The 24,459-nt window shown below is 41.8% G+C and overlaps 1 protein-coding gene across 1 annotated transcript; it reads right to left on the bottom strand.

Annotated features, from left to right (window-relative positions):
- LOC109832689 (probable trehalose-phosphate phosphatase 6) lies at window positions 6,188–8,411 on the bottom strand. Its single transcript, XM_020400094.1, has 11 exons — window positions 8,398–8,411; window positions 8,169–8,309; window positions 7,993–8,064; window positions 7,811–7,909; window positions 7,660–7,713; window positions 7,429–7,530; window positions 7,253–7,330; window positions 7,025–7,094; window positions 6,804–6,874; window positions 6,572–6,664; window positions 6,188–6,428 (listed from the first exon to the last, which is right to left on the bottom strand). The coding sequence occupies exons 1-11, from the start codon at window positions 8,398–8,400 to the stop codon at window positions 6,360–6,362; spliced, it is 852 nt and encodes a 283-aa protein (XP_020255683.1). The 5' UTR covers window positions 8,401–8,411; the 3' UTR covers window positions 6,188–6,359.

Genomic DNA, 24,459 nt, shown 5'->3' with positions numbered 1-24,459 from the left:
CACATCACCAGGTAGGCCATTATCTGATGAGTTTGACTATCAGAGGTAATTGTTAACGTGATAGTTGTTGGAGGCCCGGCATCCTACTGAAGAGGATTAGCTTCAGTGGCCGTAGTATCTTCCCCTTCTGACTGAGGAGATTGGACTTGGTCCGATTGCTCTGGAGAAGGTTGGGCTTGGTCCGATTGCTCAGGTTGATCCTGCCTACTTTGTTCTTCAGCTTTGATCCTGGCAATGATTTTTTGAGCCTGCTCGCCTTGAGAGATTAGTTGTCTCCAAGAACGGCATTCTGCAACTCCTATTCGGGCTAGGAGGTCGGTTTGCAAGTTGTGTCGACAGGTCTCTACTAAGGTAGATTGTGTCATACCTGACGAACACCGGAGAGCCATGGATCGGAATCTTTTGACATAGGCTTTGACGGACTCCCTCTTCTTCTGCTTAGTAGCAAGAAGGGTATGGATGGAGACTTCTGTATCCTCTTCAAAGAATCTTGACAGGAAGAGTCTCTCTAGATCCGCCCACTTTTGGATACAGCCCGCAGGCAGTTTCCTGAACCATTCAAAGGCAATTCCCTTGAGGGTGCCAATGAACAATCGAGCCAGTATGGCATCGTTCGATATTATATTTCCAGTCTGTGACTTGAAATGATAAATATGTTGGTTCGGTGATCCCGTGCCGTCAAAAGTTTGTAGCGTCGGGACCTCGAACTTTGGAGGATAAGGGGCTGCATCCCATTCGGCAGGATAGGGTCTGATAACTCCCTCATCTTGGAGCTCGCTTCTGTTAGCAATGGCTTTAAGGCGGGCTTCCAATTCTTCCATTTTGGCAGACTGAAGATTCTGCTCGTTCTCAGTCTCTCTTCCTTCATCAGAGGAAGATTCCAGGCTGTGGGCTTCTTGGTCAGAAGCCGCATCATCAACCACTTTTCCCTTCCCTTTGCTTGTGTGAGGTCGGGATGAAGACGCTTTTCCTCTCCGGGAAGATTCTTGCCTAAGCGGCGAATCTGTCTCCTGAGATTTGGCCTTGTCTGCGACGATTTGAGTCAACATGGCCATGAGTTCATTGATGGCCTCCTGCTGAGATTTGAGCATGGCCTCCTGTTCATCAAGTCTCTTTGCGAGATCTTCATGGTTTCCCGTCATATAAGCGAAGCTCTTATGTTCAACAAAAGAGCTTGATGACTGGGACTCTGCAATGGCTGAGTGTTCGTCATCGGAATTAGTTCCTCTGGCTAAACTCTGATAGTTGATAGGAGGAATGGCTCCTGTTCGAGTCCGAGTACGTTGGTAGATTCCTTCAAACTCGTTAGTGATTTCTCTGACGCTTGGAGAATGATCTGTCTCTGACTCGTCAGAACTAAGGGTTGATGATCTCCCTCTACCAACCATGTTAGAAGTGACTCCAAGGTATTCAACCTCTAAAGTCTTCTTCCTGTGATGATGTCGTCGATTATTGAGCAAAACGACATTCGTCGGTCGGTTGAACATCGACAGCAATTCCCGCAAGTCAGAGACTTGGGATGAACCTCTCACAGAGCGTGAGGGTAAAGATGGAACCCCCTGTCCATTAAAGGATGAGACTGGCTCCTGGTGAACATGGATCTTGAGTCCACGTTGATCTTTTTGAACACGACGAATCGCATCGTGTTCTGAAGAAGAAACACGAGGGTCGTGTTCTGTTTTACTAACGCTAGACCGAAGTCTGCGTTTTGTTGATGAAACGCACCTTTGCCGGTTGCGTTTTTGTTGGTTAACGCAGTTTGTAAGTCTGCGTTTTGGATCTTGAACGCACTCCTGAGAGTTGCGTTTTGGTTCTGAAACGCACTCCTGAGAGTTGCATTCCGCCAAATCAACGCAGTTTTGAAGGCTGCGTTTTGATTGCACAACGCACCACTGAGGGCTGCGTTTGGCATAAACTGAGCCCACTCCTTTAGAGGTAGGGCTGCTCGAGTAATCTCGGCGACTAAAGGAGAGGGTTTCCTTTGGCATAGGAGCAACCTTTGGAGCTTTAGTCTCCTTGGCACCTCTCACAGAGCGTGAGGGTAGAGATGGAACCCCCTGTCCGTTAAAGGATGGGACTGGTTCTTGGTAAACATGAATTTTAAATCCATGTTGATCATTTTGAACACGACGAATCACATCGTGTTCCAAAGAAGGAACACGGGGGTCGTGTTTAGCTTGATTAACGCAAGACCAAAGTCTGCGTTTTGCTAGTGAAACGCAGTCCTGCGATCTGCGTTCGGATTCAGAAACGCACTCCTGAGAGTTGCGTTCAGTTTGTGAAACGCACTCCTGAGAGTTGCGTTCAGTTCACTCCTGAGAGTTGCGTTCAGTTTGTGAAACGCACTCCTGAGAGTTGCGTTTTGGTTCTGGGACGCACTCTTGAGAGTTGCGTTCAGCCAGATCAACGCAGGTTTGATGTCTGCGTTTAAATGATAGAACGCACTCCTGAGAGTTGCGTTTGGGTTCTGAAACGCACTCCTGAGAGTTGCGTTCTGCCAAATCAACGCAGTTTTGAGGTCTGCGTCTTGGCATTGAAACGTGCCTCTGAAGGCTACGTTCTATCTGGGAAACGCACACCTGAGGGTTGCGTTTAGCTTGGCTTCTGCAGAGCTCATGTTGAGGCTCGCAAACGCGGAGTTCGCGTTGATTGGAGGATCGGCTTTGGAGTCGTGCCGAAGTCGACTCTTCTCCTTTAGGGAGGGGACTGTATGAACAGTGCAACCCCCATGGGAGATAGTTTTTAGATGAGTTGGCTACAACTGGAGCTTTAGTCTCCTCGGAAACTTTGTGGATCTTGCGCATAGCCTTGGGGCTAAGGGATCCGGAGGAGAGGATCTCTTCGTACTTGGCTTGATCAAACTCGATAATCAGAGTTTCAACGGTCGTTCCAGTGAGATGAATGTCGGATTGCGCCACCACTTCTTTGTCAGAGAAGCTAGTCCCCAGCGGAGTCGCCATCTTTTGTTGGTTGGAAATTTGTAGTAAAAAGACAATGAAAGAAAAATTTGACTTGTATTCCTCTCAAAATCAATTACAATTTGGATTCCGATTACAAAAGAGAGGAGAATGAATTCGATTCTCCCCTTTGTTTAATTCTGGGTTCTTCACGGTGGCGATGAGATGCCTCCCTCGAATGCTCGCGTCGAGTTTGCTTCTCGTTGACGATCCGAACGTTTTGATTCACTGGAACGATGTCATCTCCTCACGATTTGACGCTGTGGAGAACTTGCGTGGCAAGTTTGAAAATAACTCTTAACGAGTTGATAACTCTGAACGAGTTTTAGGAGAACTTGCAGAGCAAGTTTCGAACTCTGATCGAGTTGATAACTCTGAACGAGTTTTAGGAGAACTTGCAGAGCAAGTTTTGAACTCTGATCGAGTTGATAACTCTGACGAGTTTTAGAAGAACTTGCAGAGCAAGTTTTAACCGAAAGTTCGGTTAATAAGCCAAGGAAGAAGCTCCTGTTGCTGGTCTCCAAAACTCCTTGTTGCTGCAGAACGCGGCAAGATGCTCGATCAAGGATCCCCAAAAAGTCAGCTCCCCCCCTCCAAAAATCAATTGAGTTTCTGATATTTATAGGGGGGTTACTGATGGTAACTACCCCCTTAATCCGCTCCTAAGTGGGGCGGAAATCCCTCAAATCGTGGGGGAAAACAGTTTCTAGAACTGTTCCATTCTTGTTTGAATGAGTCAAACGCTAAAAGATAGCGTTCATGGCCCGAACTCTGCGTTTTTAGACTAAAAACGCAGAGTTGGGCCTATTTTAGTATCTGAACGCACAGGCCGCTCAGCGTAATGAACTCTGAGACGCAGAGTTAGGGTGTTTTAGGCTGAACGCACAGGCCGCTCAGCATGATGAACTCCGAGACGCAGAGTTAATGGCTGAACGCACAGGCCGCTCAGCATGATGAACTCTAAGACGCAAAGTTAGTGGCTGAACGCACAGGCCGCTTGTGCGTTGGAATTCAACTCTGCGTCAAGAGTTTGGGATGCATGGATGAGTTGAAGAACGCACGTTAGGTGTGCGTTTGTGCTTTAACTCTGCGTCACAGAGTTAGATTAGACGAATTATATATGAAAATCGGCTATCTCGACGAGACGGGGCCATCCGAACCAAGCCAAAGGCTTCGGTTCGCTTTCTCCGTTTTGCCAAATTCCTCACGGTTTGAGAGATATCTGCATTCTAATATGAAGAGAAAGTCATTTTGTAGTCTCTTTTGCTAGAGCTTTGCACAGATCGTCCTCTTGTAATCTTCGTCTTGGCTCCTTGAAAATATGAGAGTCGTCAGATTGTAACTCCCGATGTTGATTGTGAAGGCTGTTGAATTGGGGCTTTCATTAGTTGTTGTGAAGGTCGTCAGATTGTAACCTTCTACGTGAAAGTCCTCAAATTGTAGCCTTCTGGAAGTCGTCAGATTATAACTTCCATCATCGGTGTTTTGATGGGGGATAAGCTATTTATTGTGATTTTTAGACAGCCTACAATGACATGTTGGAGATTGTGAAGATCCAAGTAAGCAAGAACCCGGATGACATGCTTACGAAGACTGTCACTATGGAGAAACTGAAGTTGTGTTCAACTTCAGTTGGACTCATTACTTGATAATATGTGAGGTCGTTGCCGCAGGGAAATGTCATAAAGACTGAAAGTTAGTCTCCAAGTGGGAGATTGTTTGGCTATGTGGAGCCAAACTATCAGACTCAGCCCTATTCGTTGTATTGAAGAGAAAAACATGCAAGAACAGAAAAAATGAAGCAGGCAACGCTTTTGGTGCTGTCCGGTCGACCGCGAGGCAACGTCCGGTTGACCGGAAAACATGCACACTATAGGGTGTGTTTCTGCATTCTGGTCGGGCGACCGCGAAGCTAGGTCCGGTCGACCACGGACCTTGTAATTGGTTTCCTAAGATTTTGATGTTCTGGTCGGTCGACCGCGCCATTGTTGGCGGTCAACCGCGACTCAGGTTTGGGTCTGGGCTCGTTTTCTGGTCTGTTTGAGATTCTTGTTTGTAAGAACCCTATGCTATAAAATAGGTGATTACGACAGCTTGTAAACTAACCTGAGAATTGTGAAACATTTTTTTACGGCGTCCGTGGACGTAGCTTCTCTCGTTGAGAAGTGAACCACGTAAAATTCTACGTGTTCACTGTGATTGTTCTTTTTTCTCTTCCTCGTCTCTATTTTTAAATCGGTACAGAGGTTAGAAGACCCAACGCACTCTTCCTAATTGTTAAGAGTCACACTACTCAGAATAGGATTATGGCATCCTTTTAATTTACTTGTTTGAAATTTGTTTGTGTTCTTTTCAATGTTACTGTAGTAATTCATGCCCACAGTCTATTTTTTGTTTTCAGGAAAAAGTTTGAAGCTCCAAAATATTTAACTAGTGAACAAGCAGCAAAGTAATTCAATTGATTAAATAGGAGTTGGGTTTAGAGGTTATGCTTCAACTTTTAGCAGAGGTACCATAATTATTTAGGAGACGGCAAGCGCACCAAGTTTTAAAACAGAGCAACTTACGAGGGTAAAAACTTGAGCTACATTGCCTTTTCTAGCTCTTAAAAACCAACCACTACGTTGCAATCTACTTGAAATACAGAACACAATTCGTGGAATCCCCAAGTAGAAGTTTATATGCTTCGACTTCCATCAAACTACTAGGGTGCATAATTAAAAGACCAATCAAGACACAACAAGTACCCTAGCTAAAACAGAGCAATTTACTAATTGTAACATGCATTGCAATAAATTTTTTTTAAAAAAAGATTGATGTACTATGTATCATGTCATGGTCCATGTGTTATATACTCGAAAGAAGACACCAAACGAGCTTGGCAGGACTAAACTATTAGAAGAATAACACCCATTGATTAACAATCACATATATTCTTGAGAATCATAATCCTTCATGATCTACAAAGATTCTAACCATACTGATATCTTAATAGCTTGTGAACCTCTTAATCCAAGAATAATAGCTTGTGACCCACTTAATCCAAGAACAATCACACAGAAAGATATGCAATAACTTTTCACGTTCCATATAGAAAGGTAGACAAAAAAAACATACAGTTGATATTTCTCCTTTCTAATTGTACATAGAGCTAATTACAAGACATAGCTTCATGTATAGGGAGGGCAAGAAAGCTAAACTTGCAATGCTTTCAAGCCCTAGAAGGTTTACGAAAGAGAAAACGCTAGGGGAAAATACAAAGGTGGGGGTCTAATTTTGTTGATTTCTCCTACCTAATTGAATACACATATACTACTTATTTCTAAGTTCCATACTCAAACTCCCCCCCACCCCCTTTTATTCATGGGGGGTGGTTGGTCATGAGATACCCTTGTGTCATATTTACACTCTAGGATACCGCTTCACAGAGAGCCTCTTCCACTCAACCAAGCGATGTAAAAAGTCCATAACCTATAGAAACCATACAAAAACATCAACATTAGCAAATTGCTATCGTTTCGAAACAATGAGTTGCTATAAAGTGGTCCTTTATTTGAAGAGGACAGTCATAATATCCCAAAGCACTAGACAAAGAGGCTAAAGAGAGCACTTGCCTCAGATGGCTCTTGGAGAGAGTAAGATGCATTCGTCTCCTTGGGAAATTTGGAAACAAGGATGCCGAAGCCTTGTCCTCTATCGCGCAAAACCTAATACAGGGCACAAAACAAAGATACATGCAGTATTAGCGACACTAATCATTAGTTATAGCTAAAGCAAGATAATGACATCTACTTAAGTTTTTTTTTTTTTTCAAATTAAGAATGATCATATTGCCGGTATTGTTACCTTGAAAGCGTCCTCATCAGTACGGTCGTCACCGATATACACAGGCAATACGTCGTTGCACTCTGCAAATCCTAGAGTAATACATACGAAGAATAAAAAAGAATTAGAACTACCCTACAATCATTATGCACTAACAACCGGCACAACGTACTATAAATTGACAGGTTTCTCAATGAAAATGATGCTGATGTAATGTATCTTAATGAAGACTTAGAGCTTACCAAGTGACTCCAACAAAAACTCCAAGGCCTTGCCCTTGTCCCACTTAATAGTAGGACGAATCTCAAACACCTGACCAATTCAAAACAAAAACAAAAACAAAAACAAAAAAAACCCCCAAGTTAATAACAACTCAAGTCACATTCAGAGTTATAATCTAGATGCCAAAAGAAAGCAATATCTAACGAAATGACAACCAATAAAAACTCTAGAGATATAGATAAGGGTACCTTTCTCCCTTGAGTTAGCTTCAACTTAGGATACTCCTTGAGCACTGACCTCACTTGATCAGCCAATGCACTCCATCTCTGAACCCCACAACGGAAGAAAAAAAATGTAAATTTTCCATTTATGGCATAAAATATGAAGTTGGTGCTCAGAGATAAAAAAGGAATAATTTATCGACCTTTTCATCAACACATCTGAAATGGACAGACACACAGAACTTGTTGTTCTCCACTTTGGCCCCTGGGGTGCCCTTAGTTCCCTCCACTAGAGCCTTGTACACCTTCATAAAGAAGACCCAGCAACAATCAACTTCCAGTATTAATCCGGCCCATATGTAACAAACTTATACAAGACGGCACGATGCAAACAAAAAAATAAAAAATAAATAAATAAATAAAGATACACCCACCTCATCAATCATGGGCAAGAACTCACTAGCTGGCTGAAAAAGCACAGCCTTCGCCTGTAAGCCACACAAATTCAAGAAAATTATATAGGAAATTGCATCAAAACAGAATTTCTTATAGAAGAAAGTTGGGAATTTGAGAGTTATAAGCTACCTTTGTTTTGGTATGCTTTCTACCTCTAGCAGGACCCTTGATATCCATGCCGTGGCTGCCGGCATAGTAAAGCTCTGCCAACTTCACAAAATCATAAACCTACGGAAAATGAACGGATTAAACAAATGTTAGCTCGACTATAAGAATCGAAATGGGCTAAACGAGAATGTGAGGGAATGTACCTTGTCTCGGCATCGACCGCTGACGATGGCGGTTGGAAAATACTTGGCTACACCTTTAACAGCGTCCCTCATCTAAACAAAATTCCGTCATTAATATCCTTCCCAAAAAAATTATTTCCAAGGTGCGGGGAGGGGAAGAAACAGAGAGAGATCAAGAGCGGAATGGATCGGCTCACCGATTCGGACATGAATGCGCAATCCGGGTCGTCGACAATGGGGGAGAGGGTGCCGTCGTAATCCAAGAACATCACGATCTGCTTCCCTTTGGAAGCGTTGGTGATCTCATTGAACATGGCAAGAGCAGACGGATGCCTCAACTGCAAACGAACAAAAACAGAAACCAAATTTTAGTCCCACATCGGGTAAAAGCAAGCCCGAATAATTGGATAAAGCCAGAACACTGACCATCCATGTGCTATTTTCATTCGAACGATGATGGGGGCCGCCGCTTTAGCAGTGAGATAGCGAGGAGCTTATCGCTTCCACCACGCATTGTCGACCGCCGTTGCACCTCGGCGGCGCAGCTCCACTGCGCCAAAAATTCTTCCTCATGCGCGCGCGCCGCGCTTCTCGGCGGGGGTAGGGAAGCGGTGAAATCTTGCCGGCGGCACCGCCGCACCGTTAACGCCACCACTCCGGAACACGCTTTGCTTCGTCATCATTCCGGCGATCTCCTCTCTCTCTCTCTCTCTCTCTCTTCTCTCTCTCTCAGAGTAGACAAAGGTGTTGTTTTCCCTCAAATCTCATGGGTTTTTTCTTCCGCGTTTGTTTTTGTGGGAGTTTGGAGCGGTTGAGTGGGTGGATTTATAGTTGGGACTCGCCCCTTCATTTCGCGGGTGGGGCCCAGCATCGGGAGGGCACCAGAGGAATGAGCCCATGCTCCGCCGCCTGCCACGTGGGTGTCCGCACGTGACGGGTTCTGGGGCCCGCGTGGGTGCTCACACGTGTTGGGTGCGGAGAGCGGGCACCGGCACCACCCATGGGATTTTGTTTTTGTAGGTGGGTTCCTTTTATTTGGCAAAGCGTGGTCGAGATTTAGTATTTGCATTTCTACTTATGGATACCCAACTGGTACCTTTTCTGTAAATAAAAAATTGTTTAGTGGGCTTCGTGGCAGTAAAATACTAATGCAGCCTCTCCGATAAACAAGCAGCTCTCTTCACCTACCCCTGTACAAAACCAGCTGCGGGAATTAATTTTTTTTTGGGACAAATGGTCGTATTTGATTATAATTGCACCCTTTTATAAATTAGAAGAGCACAAGTACCCACATTAATGTTTTTAATGAAGTTTAGTTTTGAGAAAGATAGCGAGGGAGCTGTTTTTTTTTCGGTTTTTCTATAGAGTGCCCTTGGGCACTCTATAAGAGAGGAGAGAGATAGAGAGAAATGAATGAGGAGGGGGGCCCCTGATTTGCATTGGGATCCTCTCTTCATTCATTTCTCTCTATCTCTCTCCTCTCTTATAGAGTGCCCAAGGGCACTCTATAGAAAAACCGTTTTTTTTTTTGTTGGATTAACGAGTTCCCCTTTTAGCAACCTTTTAGGATTGGATGTCTTTTTATGCTAACTTGAGCCGTGGTTTAGCCAATGGTATTTGAGTTTATGTTGTAAATGAGGCATGGGCTTTTGTACTAGGAAGTAGTACTAGGAATTTTGAGTACGGTACAAGTATGCAATGATTGAATTCCAACTATGGGAAGTTCCATGGTACGATTGTATTTAGGCTAAATGCATGGCACTTAAATACCATAAAGTTTGCTCACTGTGGCACTTAAATATCACAAGTTGTAAAAAACAACATGTTAATACCTAGGTTGTAAAGAAATAGCACTCTAATATCCTAAGCTGTAAAAACCTAGCACTTAAATATCCTAAGTTATAAGAAAGCAGTAATTTAATAACCTAAATTGTAAAAAAATAGCACTTTAATACCCTAAGTAAATTGTCATGGAAATACTCTTAAAGAGTTTTCCCATAAAAACTAGCAAAAAGGTACTAATATACCAATATTTTACAACTCCTGGTATTAAACTGCTATTTTTGCAACTTGTGGTGTTTAAGTGCCACAGTGTAGAAACTTTACCGTATTCAAATGTCATTTACCCTTGTATTTAAGATGAAAATATTTGGAATAATTTTGGGGCTTATGAATTCCTGCTATTACTAATCACATTTTTTTTACGAGGGAACTTCCCCCACGATCCTTCGGATCATAGGTATCAACACCTCGATTGTCGCTAACGAGCAACTCCCAAACCACGGTCCCGGGTATTCTAGAAAATTATATTCTTGTGGATGCTTTCTAAGAGAGTCGAACTCGAGACCTTGAAGTACTGCTGATATGCGGCTTCCACTCAGTTAGACCATCGATCTTGGGTTGCTAATCACTATATTCTTTTTTATAAACAATGCATAGAGCTTTTTATACCTATGTATATAAGCAAAAAAAATTTAGATTTTAGGAAAAGATAATTTTGGATTTAAAATGTAAATGAACCCGTTACGATTTGTAAACCAACAGTTGTTTTAATTATTTTGTAGGATGGTTTGAGGATTCAAGAAATTCAATCATATTTTACGGATGAAGGATGGTTTGAGGATTCAAGAAATTCAATCATATTTGAAACTCAAGGTTTTCGAGAAATCAAAAGTTTCTAATTTTAGGGTATGAGCTGTCTTAATTATTTTGGAAATGAAAAAAGTTTGTTTGTGTAAAGATAAGAGACATTCAGATAGTTCCCTCTATTATTGTTTTCAAGAAATTCAGATAGTTGGATTTGACACGAAATCTATTTGGCCATTGCCATGTAAGGTGTGTTTGAACCGTGTGAGATGCAGACTCGAGGGTCCTCATCCTGGTCCAAACTAAGGTTAGGGTTATATTGGAACGTTAGGTACGTATAGAAATTATCATTCTAATTTAAGAAAATATTTGACAAAAAAATGCACGACATGTTTATGACATTGGAATCAACAAAATACCACTCATTTCCTTCTTGCCCTAAGGTGAAACTTATTTGTGCATGGGCTTACATGTGAAGGCTTGACCACAGTCATTGAGGATGCAACTGTTGTCGCACATACAGTTATAGTTGCAGACTTGCAGTTGCTTGGTTAAATTTTAAATTTTAAAATTTTGTATTTACTAGCTATGAGCGTATTGATGAGAACCGGGGTCCATTACCATGATGAATTAATATGGATTTAATCCATGGATATTTCGTGGTTGATTACATGCATGCATTGATAGATTGTCTTTTCTCATGCATTGGGAAAAGAAAGGGGTAGTCTTTGGACTTCCCCATGCAATGAATGCGGTTTTACCAAGAGGCATATCCTCCCTATAAATAGAGGGGAGATGGTGAAGGTTGAATGCGAGAAGCGAGAAGAAGAACCAGATACAAGAGTTGTAATCCTCAAGTGAGTTTTGAGAGAAAGTGATCCTCAAGTTAAGTTACACAAACTTGAGAGAAGACCATTTGTAAGCTTTCATTTGATTATAGTAGAAACGGTAAAGAAGGAGCGTGTGAGGACGTAGGCTCAATTGAGCTGAACCTCGGTAAATCTTGTGTATGTAATTTTTGTTTGTATCTCTCTATTTCTCTGTTTTTTTTTCTCTTCTATTTTTTGCTCTCATCTCATCACAAAGACGAGAAAGGTCTTGTTATACTATTAATTTCCCAACAGTGATATCAGAGCAAGGTTGTTAATCTTCTTGTGTTGAGATGGAGACTCCCGTTGGCGGCGTTCGAATGATCAGTTTGAATGGACGCAATTGGATGATATGGAAGACAAAGATAATGGATCTTCTATATTGCAAGGACCTATATGCGCCAGTTGAAGGTGAATCCTCCAAGCCAGAGTCCATGACGGCGGATGATTGGAAGAAGCTCGACCGAAAAACCATCGGCACCATTCGGCAATGAGTGGATGACACTGTATTCCATCATGTGTCAAATGAGACTTCGGCGAACAGCTTGTGGAAGAAACTTGAAGATCTCTACGAAAGAAAGACCGCCGGCAACAAAGCTTTCTTGATTCGGAAGCTTATCAATCTCAAGTTCAAGGAAGGTGATTCTATATCTGAACATTTGAATGAAATTTAAACTATTTGTAAATCAACTTGCAGCCATGAAGATGGTGTTGGAAAATGAGCTTCAAGCCCTTCTTTTTCTTAGCTCATTACTAGATAGTTGGGAGATGTTGGTGGTCTCTTAGCAACTTTGCACCTGATGGAGTTGTATCTATGAACCAAGTTACAAGCAGCATCTTGAATGAAGAAATACGAAGAAAGTCATCTGGATCCTCTCATTCTCATGCTCTTGTTACTGAGAACAGGGGGAGGAGCAAATATCGACAGCCTCAGAATCGAGACAAGTCAAGAGGAAAATCAAAGGCTAGAAATGACATTACTTGCTATCACTGCGGGAAGAATGAACACATAAAACGGGAATGTCGTAAGCTCAAGAGAGAACAAAAGGAAGGAAAGACCAATGAAAAACAAAAAAATGAATGAAAGTGCAGGTGTTGTTAGTGATAATGAAATTGTGCTTTTCTCGGCTAGAAGACTGTGCAAATCTCACTTGCCAAGACTCAGAACAGGTGATTGATTCTTGTACCTCCTACCATGCTACTCCCCGGAAGGACTACTTCACCTCGCTTCGTGAAGGTAATCTTGGAATGGTAAAAATGGGTAACAAAAACTCTTCTCAAATTCTTGGCGTTGGAAATATTTGTGTTACAACTAACAATAGAACAAAGATGGTTCTAAAAGATGTTAGATTTGTGCCCGATCTTCATCTTAATCTTCTCTCCACCGGCAAACTTGATGAAGAAGGATACACGAGCAGCTTTGGTAAAGGATGTTGGAAGCTTACCAAAGGGTCACTTGTACTAGCGAGAGGAAAGAAGTGTCGCACTCTCTATAAGACTCAGTGTCACTTAGAGAATGATAAATTTGGAACAGTGGAAGGTACCTCTATGGATTTGTGGCACAAACGGCTTGGCCAAATGAGCGAGAAAGGGCTACAAACTCTCACAAGGTGACAACTACTTCAATCCATGCAAGGTACAACACTATCCCACCGTGATCACTGCTTGATTGGGAAACAACACCGGGTAGCTTTTGTTAAAAACTATAACAAAGAGAAAATTGGCATATTGGACTTAGTTTATTCAGATGTATGCATACCCATAAATGAAAAAACTTTTATTGGTGCCTCATACTTTGTAACCTTCATAGATGATGCATCTAAAAAGGTGTGGGTGTATGTCATAAAAACCAAAGATCAAGTCTTTAAAGTTTTCAAAGACTTTCATACTAAAGTTGAAAGAGAAACCGGAAAGCTCTTGAAGTGTATTCATACTGATAATGGTTGTGAGTATACTTCAAGAATGTTTGAAGACTATTGTTCTTTTTACGGTATTAGACACAAAAAGACTGTTCCGCACACACCACAACACAATGGGATTGCAGAAAGGATGAACTGCACAATTGTGGAAAGGATATGGAGTATGCTATCCTTAGCTAAATTACCAAAAATATTTTAGGGAGAAGCAATGCGAACAGTCTGCTACTTGATAAACATGTCCCCCTCAGTTCCCTTGGATGGAGATATTCTTGAAAGAGTTTGGAGTGGAAAGGATATTTCATATTCTCACTTGCGGATATTCGGATGCAAGGCATTTGTACATGTACCTAAGGAGAAAAAAACAAAGCTTGATGATAAAGCTATTCCATGCATCTTCCTAGGATATGGAAATGGTGAATTTGGGTATAGGTTATGGGATCCTAAAAATAAGAAAATTTTGTGAGGAGCAGAGATGTTATTTTTTGTGAAGATAAAACACTTGCTAATTTTGAAAAAAAAAAAAAGAGGAGCCACAAAACACTCAAATCATCCCAGATCCAATCTCTACACCAGTTGTTTTTCCTTCTCCCATGCTAGAAAATAATGATTTTTAAGATGTGCAGGAAGAAGAAGAAATTGTAGGTTCCCTAGGTTTTGATCAGGGGGAGCCGTATCATGGCAATCAAAGATGCCAAAGTGTATCGCTCTATCCACCACAGAAGCTGAGTATATCGCTGCTACAGAAGCCAGCAAGGAGCTCTTGTGGATGAAAAATTTTCTGAAGGAGCTATCTCTCAAGCAATAGAAGTACACTCTATACTGTGACAATCAGAGCGTCATCGACTTGAGTAAAAATGCTACCTATCACTCAAGGACAAAATATATCGACATACACGTTCATTGGATCCGTGATGCTTTGGAGAATCATCTTTTGCACATTAAGAAAATTGATGCAAGCCAAATCCGCCTGACATGATGACGAAGCCTCTACCAAAAGAGAAACATGACTTCTGTCGAAGAAAGGCAGGTATGTCTACTATTTGAAAACTTTCTCCTCATAAGGATGGAGGGGGAGATTTGATGGGAAGCGGGGTCCATCCCCATGATGAATTAATATGGATTTAATCCATGAAGATTTTGTGGTTGACTACATGCATGCATTGATAGATTGTCTTTCCCCATGCAGTGGGAAAAAGAAGGGTTAGTCTTTGAACTTCTCCATGCAATGAATGCGGTGTAACCAAGAGGCATATCCTCCTTATAAATAGAGAGGAGATGGTGAAGGTTGAATGCGAGAAGCAAGAAGAAGAACCAGATACAAGTTGTAATCCTCAAGTGAGTTTTGAGAGAAAGTGATCCTCAAGTTAAGTTATACCAACTTGAGAGAATTGTAATCCTCAAGTGAGTTTTGAGAGAAAGTGATCCTCAAGTTAAGTTATACCAACTTGAGAGAAGATCATTTGTAAGCTTTCATTTGATTATAGTAGAAACGGTGAAGAAGGGGCGGATGAGGACGTAAGCTCAATTTGAGCTGAACCTCGGTAAATCTTGTGTGTGTAATTTTTCTTTGTATCTCTTTATTTCTCTGTTTTTTTCTCTACTATTTTTTGTTCTCATCTCATCACACAAACGGGAAAGGTTTTGTTGTACTGTTAATTTCCCAACATGTATGACATACCAGTTTTTATAAATCAAGATTGATTGCGATTAGAGTTGCAATTTAATTTTTCTAACCGCTCAAGAAATTGTAATTGCAACTTTCAATTGGTTTTGCTTAAACTACTAATTGTGACAGAAACATCTTTGCATCATACGTATAATTGTAATTGTATTTATTAGTGATAGTAAAACATATAAATGCGTGATATTTTAAATAAAATAATGTTAGAAGCACACCACCCACCACAACCCCAACCACACTCCTCACTCTCATTGCTACAGTAAACCGGGCCCCACATGGGATTTAATTTTTTTTTAAAATCCCATGTGAAGCCGGTTTACTGTAGCAATAAGAGGGGGGAGTGTGGTTAGGATTATGATGGATGGTATGCCTCTAACACCACTCTTTTAAATATTCTCGTTATAGTGAAACGAAGTAGCTAGCTTCAACTAAAGAGAGAAAAAAAATAAATTTTCCTTCCCAACGTTCAACGAACCCAGACTAGAAACTCATAAATTCCTTCCAAGTGTCCTCCAGTTTCTCTCGTACCCCGAGCCCCTCTCACTCACCCACACGCAGCCACTTGTTTGTTCTCTGTTCGTGCCCCCACCAAAATCTAAACGCACACGCACTCACTGTACTAACCACTTCAAACTCTGGCTATTTTCAGAATAATAGTAGGTTCTTTAAAGTGGTATAAACAAGTAATATAATTATTAAAGAAATTTTCTAAATAAACTCATTCCTAATTTTAATCTTAAATTTCGGTCCTATTCAAACTTTATTACAAAAATCGACCTGTTTTTTCGTCATGTCAGTATCGTGACGAGAAAGTGTGTCGATTTTTTTTCTAAACACGATCCTAATTAGTCGGGGTTGGCAACCCCGACTATTTCGGACTTCGCCGACTATTTTGGGCCTTCGACAAAATAGTGACATGAGCTCGAATTAGGCATTTCCAAATGGTCGAGGTTGGGGTTCCCAACCCCGACCAATTTAAATTAATAGACGAGAAAGTGGGTCGATTTTCATAATCAAGTTCGAAGCAGGCCGAATTTGGGAAATAAAATTGAGAACGAGTATAATTTGAAAATTTCTTGCAAGAATTTTATTCACACTCCTCTTTGCTGTTCATAGTGTAGGTCTAGTCTTTTAGCGTATGATAGTTGAAAGATTGGACTTGTCACGCTACACAGTTATCGTAGCTCACTATTTCCGACCGTCTATCCATAAATGCCAACAACAACAAAAATAAAAGGTTACTACTATAGGTGGATAGATGTAAAGGTGGCAATTAAAGTACAAAAATGAGCGAGCACAAATATTGATGGAGCTCAAATAAAGGACTCATGGGCTCTTCGTTCACCCTCACCCGGTCCCTAGACCGGACGTAATAAATAGCAAGCTCAAAGTGCTTCCGTAGGGGCGAGAGACACAGCGAAGAAGCACCTGTCGGCAGCTTGGGGTGCTGGTTGCCTCTGGGCTTTGTTTAAAATTCTACGGGGGTGTGTGGACAAAAAATAAAACCAGAACATACGCACATATGTCCTTGTTGTGTGAACATGGGAAGTGACTTCAACAGTCAAAAAATAAGAAAATATCTCCCCACAGTGGTTTAAGCCTTTAAGGTGCAGTACGTGTAGGATTAATTCTTCCTGGACAAAAAACTTCATTAGTTAAAATTTAACTTACGATCACGCCTCTAATTAATAGTAGTACGGAATCTATACATTTCCCCCGCAAAAGGTGCGCTACGCGTGCCACCTATTTCGTTTACGGTGAATCTAATTAATACTTTCCGAATAAATCTAATGAATATATTAAGAAAAAAGATTAGTACGTTGTACAGTTTGTACTGCCTTTATTAAGTCTACACACCGACTTACTCGTTACAGACCGACACATCACCAAATACATACAAAATCGTGGTACGAGCTATGCAATTGTTAATCAACGTGATATTTATTAACCAATCCCGATCAGAGCACACAAAGGGTCCGTTTGGTTTGCAAAAGAGGCTGGTGAAAAGCCTGACAAATACATACAAAATCGTGGTACGAGCTATGCAATTGTTAATTAACGTGATATTTATTAACCAATCCCGATCAGAGCACACTAAACTCGATTGTTTACAATCCAAGCCGTCGTACGTTGAGCTACGAACAACCCTCAACACGTCTCGATGCATCGCTTTTAGACTTTATTAAGAGGCCTTAATTAATAATCAAGCATGAATTATCAAAACATATATTAAATTAAAAAAAAAATAAAAAAAAATAAAAAAGAAGAAGATTAGCGGTTCGAGAAAGCGGGCATGAGCATGAGATTCCCAGTCACGTATTCACAAATCACAAGTTTAGTTTTAGTTAGTCAACTAGCAAATCATTACAATAATCTCCTTACTGCCGTTTGAACAGTCAGAAAGTCTTGAGGCGTCGAAGTGGGTCCCCCGGTTGAGATTCTAGATTCTGCTGACGTTGCTCCTGCGGTACATGATAGCAGCCCCTCATAACTAGCACGTTTCACCACTTGATTGCTGGAAACAAACTTCGAGGACATCAGTTAACGTGTTCCGAGAAACAAACAGGCACGGGCACGCAGGCTTCGAGGATGCTGGTCGTCGACCGAGCAAGAAGTTTCCTGTAACTTGCTCATCAAGGCAAGCTGCACACGTGCCGAGAGCACGAACGTGAATCATCTGGATTTGGTCGACGTGGCGGGAAATGATTGGTTCCCGAGCTTCTACCGTGGGCCCCGGTCTAGCTGAAACTGACTGGTTGGTCGGCGAGATTCGTGAAACGGACCGGACCGGGGTGGGTCCTACGTCGGCAAACTCGTAGGACAGGTGTCACGCTATCAGCGGCTGAAACTGAGACCTGCGTGAATCTTGGTCGTTGACTGGTGCTCGTTTGTACAGCTAGGCTCGGTGTGGTGGACCCAAATGCATGGTCTTGATCTCAACTGATTTAACTGCCCTAATGGGGTCGAGTTTTTAGTTCGCAATCATCCTTGCCATGATAAGGATGTACATGTGTCAACATAATGAACAAGGTGATGTTTTTTTCCAGAGACAAAATGTTGGTCTAATAAAATTTTATATATCTTCACTGTTTTTGTTTTCTTATACTAAATTCAGCGTTCAACAATAAACACGCAACTTTTTTTGTTTTTGTTTTTTTATTTCTTTCATTGCATTTTCCCCATCGAATACATTAGTGCTGATGTACTAGTGATCACACAGTCAATATGTATCCGTGTTTGGATAAGTTTGTTGATGATTGATGAGAGTTCGTTTTTTTCCCCGACTTTATGTCTGGTTCTTGAATTGGGAATCCGAGAAATCTGCACATGTTCGTGAGAGGATAGGGCTTGTTTCTCGTTGTATCTCCGACGATCAAGTTAGCAATGAACTTGAGTGAGGTAAATAAGAACTATGAGAGTTTCTGTGTATGTGCAGTATGATTTGTAATTTTAGAGAATTTGGATCAGGGATCAGATCTTCTCCCCCAGATTTCCCCTCGTCCGCCAAGACAGAATACTTGTATTTATACCTAGGGTATAATGGTAAATTGGCCACTTCAGCTGACTACAGGAAGGCGGTGGCAAAGTGTGGTCTGGCAACTGCGTCAGCGCTTGCTTTACAGGTGTCAGCTGGCGAGTGGGGGAAGGATCACTTCAGCTTTAAACGAGAAGTGAGCGGTGGCAAGGCGATGGCCCACGTGGTCTGATAAGTCATGAAGACTATCGAGGCTAGAGGCATTATGCGACTGTCATGCATTAAATGTGATGTTGACATGTTACCAATGTGGATAGGCTCGAGGAAGAGGTTGTCCTTTAGCTTCGCTGAGGAGTAACGTCTTTCGAGTCGTCTGGCAAACGGTTGAGTGGGCTTATGGTGAGTTGTCTTCGACAAAAGGGGTGACAAGTGCCGCCTTTCGAGTCGACATGAGGGGGTGTCGACTCGACAGGTCTGCTGAGTTATCGTCCCTACAAGTCTCTGGCCGCCAAGTCAACTGGGACATAACATGCAGAAGTACGCGTCCGTTGCTTGCACTGAGTTGCACTCGGGTGAATGGGAACACCATAACAGTTGGCTTCTTTCGTTTGGAGTCGACTTTAGCCGGGTCCGAGTGAAATGCAATAAAAAATTGCTTTGGACGGACGTGGGTGCTTTGAATGAGAACTAAAAAGTCAATTCATAAGTGACATGGCTGTTGGCCTTCTTGTTTTGATGATGATTTAACAAACAAATTTACGACTAATATTTGTTTTAGTATTTTGTTTTGTGTTGTTTAGTATACACAGAAAAATGAGCTACATTGATATTGAAGCATATGCAAATAAAGTCAATCAATCAAAGTTTAAGCTTCAGAAGATTCATTCTTGGTATGCTTATTATAGGTTTATATAATGTGTGTAAATTCTACAAGCTCAAATATACACACACATGTTATTTGTGAATTTTCTCAAATATAAGTGTTTTTATGCAAAATATATTTTAATATGCTTTGGACTATACAAACATTATTAACATCTTTTATTATGTTCATATAAATATTACACAAATTTTTAAAACTTGATTTGAGCTAAATGACAAAATTAACATGTTTATAAACACATGAATTTTAGTGTTTTTGAATATTTTTAATATTTCACAAATGATAAGAGCAAATTAAAAATTTTCTTTTCCAACATGTTCATATTCATGTTTATAAACTTTTCCTAAAGTTTTATATTTTTTGGAATTTATTTGCTATTTTTAAAGCTCTTCAAATTTGGTTTTTATTATTCAAAACAGGCTGATAACACGTTATCAGTCGACCAATATATGTGTTCAGTCGACTGAAGAAATCACCTGGAATAGTCAAAAGTTTATGTTTCTTATTCAGTCCACTAATCAGTCGACTGATGAGGTCATTGGTTGACTGACGAGTTCATCAGTCGACTGGTGACTTGTCTCTGGCCTGTAACAGTTAGCTTATCAGTCGACTAATGAACTGCATCAGTCGACTGACGGCCTAACGACTAGTTTTCCAGCCTTCTGTTTTCTTGTCTTTTTCTGGGTTTTCTTGGTTTTTGGGCTTTAGTTTTCATCCTATATACACCCCTTATTGTTTTACTTCTGAGATGAATTTAAGAGAGTTTAAAACAAGTTTTAAAAGAGTTTAAAATTTTGATTTAGTTTATGTAGGCTGTCTAAAAATTACTACAGATAGCTTATCCTCATCAAACACCGATAATGGAAGTTACAATCTGATGACTTCTAGAAGGTTATAATTTGAAGACTTTCACGAAGATCGATGAATGTTACAATCTAACGACCTTCACAACAACTGATGAAAGCTCTAATCAACAGCCTTCACAATCAACATCGGGAGTTATAATCTGACAACTCTCATATTTTTGAGCAGCCAAGGCGAAGATCACTCAACAATGGTCTTTACAATGCTCTACAGAAGTAGCTATAAGTCATTAGCTCCTTCTAAAATGTGGAATTCACCTTCGCGTTTCAGTTCTTGAAACACAGACGACCCCCGTGTTTCCAACCCTCAGCAAACAAAACACGGACGACCCTCGCATTTTTTAACATCCAGCGGGTGCCCAACTCTACGTCTCCAGTCTAAAACACGGAGTTAGAGTCCTGAACATCAACTTGGGCATTGTTTGACTCATTCAACATGAGCTGAACGGTTCCAAAACCGTTTCCCACAATTTGGGACAGTTACACCCCACTTAGGAGTGATTTAAGGGGCGGTTACACCCTCTTAATCCCCTATAAAAACGAGGAAACTCAACGGAGTTCAGCTCTCTTTTGGGGGGGAGCTGGCAGATTATCTTGGGATCCTTGAACATTTTCAGATCTGAAGAGCAGCAAAGGGAACCTCCTCTTTGATCTTTCGATCCTGGGGGCTTGGCAGCAAAGAAGATCATTCATCCTTCGGCTGGAGCTTTGGAGATCTGCAACATGAACTTCTTCATCCTTGGCTTACAACCAACTTTCGGTTAAATCAACTCTTCCGTAGAGTTTCAAACTCATTCAGAGTTATCAACTTATTAAGAGTTTCAAACTTGCTTTGCAAGTTCTCCATAGCGTCAAATCGTGAGGAGGAAATGCCGTTCCAGTGAATCAAGACGTGCAGATCGTCAACAAAAAGCAAACTTGACACGAGCATTCGAGGGAGACACTCCATCACCACCATGAAGAACCCAGAATTAAACAAAGGGGAGAATCCAGATCAATTCTCATCTCTTTTGTAATCAGGAAATCCAATTGTAATCGAGATTGAGAGGGTTGTAATCATTCTTTTTCTAAGTAGTTAGAAAGAATAAATCAAATATGATTCTTTTATTATTTTTCTTATTTCAAATTTTCCACCAAACAGTTTATTTTAAGTTTGGGGTTTGGTTTTCACAAAGAGGAGTATACATCGTTTGTTGAGGAATTCATCCTTAATCTTTCATCATCTACTCTTTGTGTTTATAGAGAAGTTTTCCTAACTTAATTATCTAACATTTTATTATTGAATTTCATATCTATTTTGCTGCTAGTTCTTTTTGAGTTAAATTTTATTTGTACTCATTTATCACACACACATACCTATTGAGCTCCTAGGATTACATACACTATATCGTGGGGTGTGGTGAGTGATATTGTGAGAGTGGGCTTCATTGTGTTCTCTTTCATTATTATAGAACAAATTATTGTATTTGAGTTTTATTTGTGAGTATTACTTTGTAATACACATTTACACCGAGAGGAGTGTGTGGTGAGGACGTAGTCGATACCAAGAGGAGTGATGTCGGTAGTAAAGTCTAGAGAGAGGTAGTAAAGCCGAGCACTTGAGGGAGGTGATACGTGAGGACCAACACTTGAGGGAGGTGATACGTGAGGACCAACACTTGAGGTTGTAGTTTGTGTATGTACATAGTGAGTGTTTTGTAGAGTTTTCAGTGAACTAGAAAACCAAGTGTGTAGAGAAGTTCCGGCTTCCAAATCGGGTGTGTAGAGATAGTGGAAATCTCCTCGAGGTGAGGAGCGGAGACGTAGGTCAAGGGTTGACCGAACTCTGTGATCATATCTTGTATTTGAGTTTGCTTTATGTATAGTTATTTTGTGCTTGTAATTTACATTCTTGCTCATAACTCACTCATATATCTTTTGTAATAATTAATTAATCAAAAAGTTTTTAATTGGCATATAATCGAATTAGATTAGCAAACTCTATTCACCCCCCTCTAGGGTATGTTTTCAATGGCTGACATCATCATACATCCTCCTTACCGCCACAGCTCCGCTTTCTTAGCCGATTGCGGGCTATTTGAGGTGAGTAGGCTACGCTTCGATCTCAGAGAGGACATTTCGGCTTTTGGGAATTAATCATGGCTGTTGGACAAAGCTGGATCCAACGGTTTGAATTCTTGTAGTTGAAAAGTCTGACGTCTCTATGTAGAAATAAGGTCATAAGAGTGGCGGTTGCTATCTTTTCAAAATCACTTAAGAACGCAGAAAGTCTTCTCCGATAATCTCTTCCGGTGATAACCTCTGCAACCACCAATGACATCTGATCTTGTTCATCGTCGAGCTCTTTTGGTGGGGATTCACTCCAAGGTGACTCTGGCCTAGCAGAGAGCGATATGCAAGAAGTTTAATGTCCCTAAGGACTATGGGTTGCTGGCTCCGATGAGGTCAGAGGCCATATTTGGCCATGGACCGGAGAGAGGTCCGCTCTACTTGAGGCATCTGGAATTTGGTCCCTGGTTGCCTCTGCATCCCTTCCTCAAGCAAGCATTCACTGAGCTGGGGGTATCATCGACGCAGATGAAGTCGAACACCATCGCTATCCTGGTAGGATTCGTTGTAATCTGCCATCGGCTAGGGATAAGGCCATCTCAGCGGGTCTTGAACCGGTTGGTGGTGGTGAAGATGAACTAGAATGAGCCCCACTTCCACTTCCAGATAGTGGGGAAGTTCAGGCTTATCACCAGCCTTCCAGACACACATAAGGACTAGAAGGAGAAGTTCATCTGGGTTGTGGGGGATGGCCTGGAGTTGGGCTGCTCTGACTGGTCCAAGATAAGGAGGGATGCGCTCGTGGCAAGCGAGCTGTCCATAGATGAGAGGGTGGCGCTTGACTTGATCAAGTCGTACACTGGCTCTTGTCGAGTCGACCAACTTCTGGACAAGTCGGTATTGTGAGTTGCTAGCGTGTCGGTCGTGTTTGCTACCATCCAGGACCATGATAGGGTTTCACCCCTAATTGTAGGGGGGTCGAAAGTGGTGCTAACGCCTACTGTTTCTTTGGTTGTTTCTCAAAAGGAATCGTCTGCCAGGCCTACGAAACGTCTTCATCGGGACATTCCTCTAATGAATTCTGAAGCGGCCGAGGAGGAGAAGGACCCACCCTTGTCTATAGATGAAGGCGGCATCCTCGGAGGGAAGATGAGGAACACGAGGTACAGGTAGCGGCCGAGAGGATGGAGACAGAGGTCATCCATCTAGATGAGTCTTCTCCGGGTGAACCGACCGGGGTTCCTCAAGGAGAGGGAGCCGAGACTAGAGATGGTGTTTCAAAAGCAGAGACGCCAGCTCATCACGATGAGTCGTCCTACCGTGGAAAGGACCCGGCTGAGGAGGAACCTGAGCCTTCCTCAGGACTAAGGTATCCATTATCCCATCGTGTTGCTGAAATCGGTGAAGAATATTAGGAGAAGATAAGGACATATCTCATTGGGGCTTCAGGGGACAACCGTCAATATGTGTGGGAGACCGACCCTGAGCACCATTTTGAAGCTGTTCATCATCTTGATGCCAGGGGGACTGTCCTCGGCTCTCACGTGAGCCAGTCGAGGGCAATTGAGCAATTCTATTTTCCTTGAGATGACGAGTACTTAAAGGGGGTCCCCAATATCGGTCTTCATCTGAGCCTTCAAAGCTATATGGTCTGAGGGGCTCTATCGAAGCAAGAGATATTCAATCGAATGAAGCACATTTGTACCTCATATCTCAAACTCCAAGGGGAGGTAGAATCCCAGAGGGCTGATAGAAGGGTCGACCCGGAGCAGATTGATGAGAGGCTAGTCCAAGGAGCCTCCGAGGTCGAGAAGCTCATGCAAGAGTTGGAGGAGAGCCGAAGGAAGGTTGAGGGACTTGATGAGGCTCTTCAAGAGAGAAACCGCTCTAGGGCGCATGTCGAGATGGAGAAAATGGTGACGATGCATGCACAACGTTAATTGACCGAGAAGCGGGCTTACCAAGCTTCAAGGGGAGGTCGTCCACCTAAAGTCCAAGCTAACGAAATGCATAACGCGAATCGGTGAAGCGGACAAGTCAACGAAACGATGAAATACGCATAATGACGAAACAAGTCCAAACTGAACGAACAAAAAATGCCTCTGGTGGCTGAATCGCTTCAAATGACAAAGACCAAAGCTAGTGGCTCCCCCCCCGCCCCGG

The sequence above is a fragment of the Asparagus officinalis genome, chromosome 3, assembly GCF_001876935.1.
Source record: "Asparagus officinalis chromosome 3, Aspof.V1, whole genome shotgun sequence".
In the NCBI taxonomy this organism is placed as follows: Eukaryota; Viridiplantae; Streptophyta; class Magnoliopsida; order Asparagales; family Asparagaceae; genus Asparagus; species Asparagus officinalis.
This window is presented reverse-complemented; position numbering and strand designations above follow the sequence as displayed.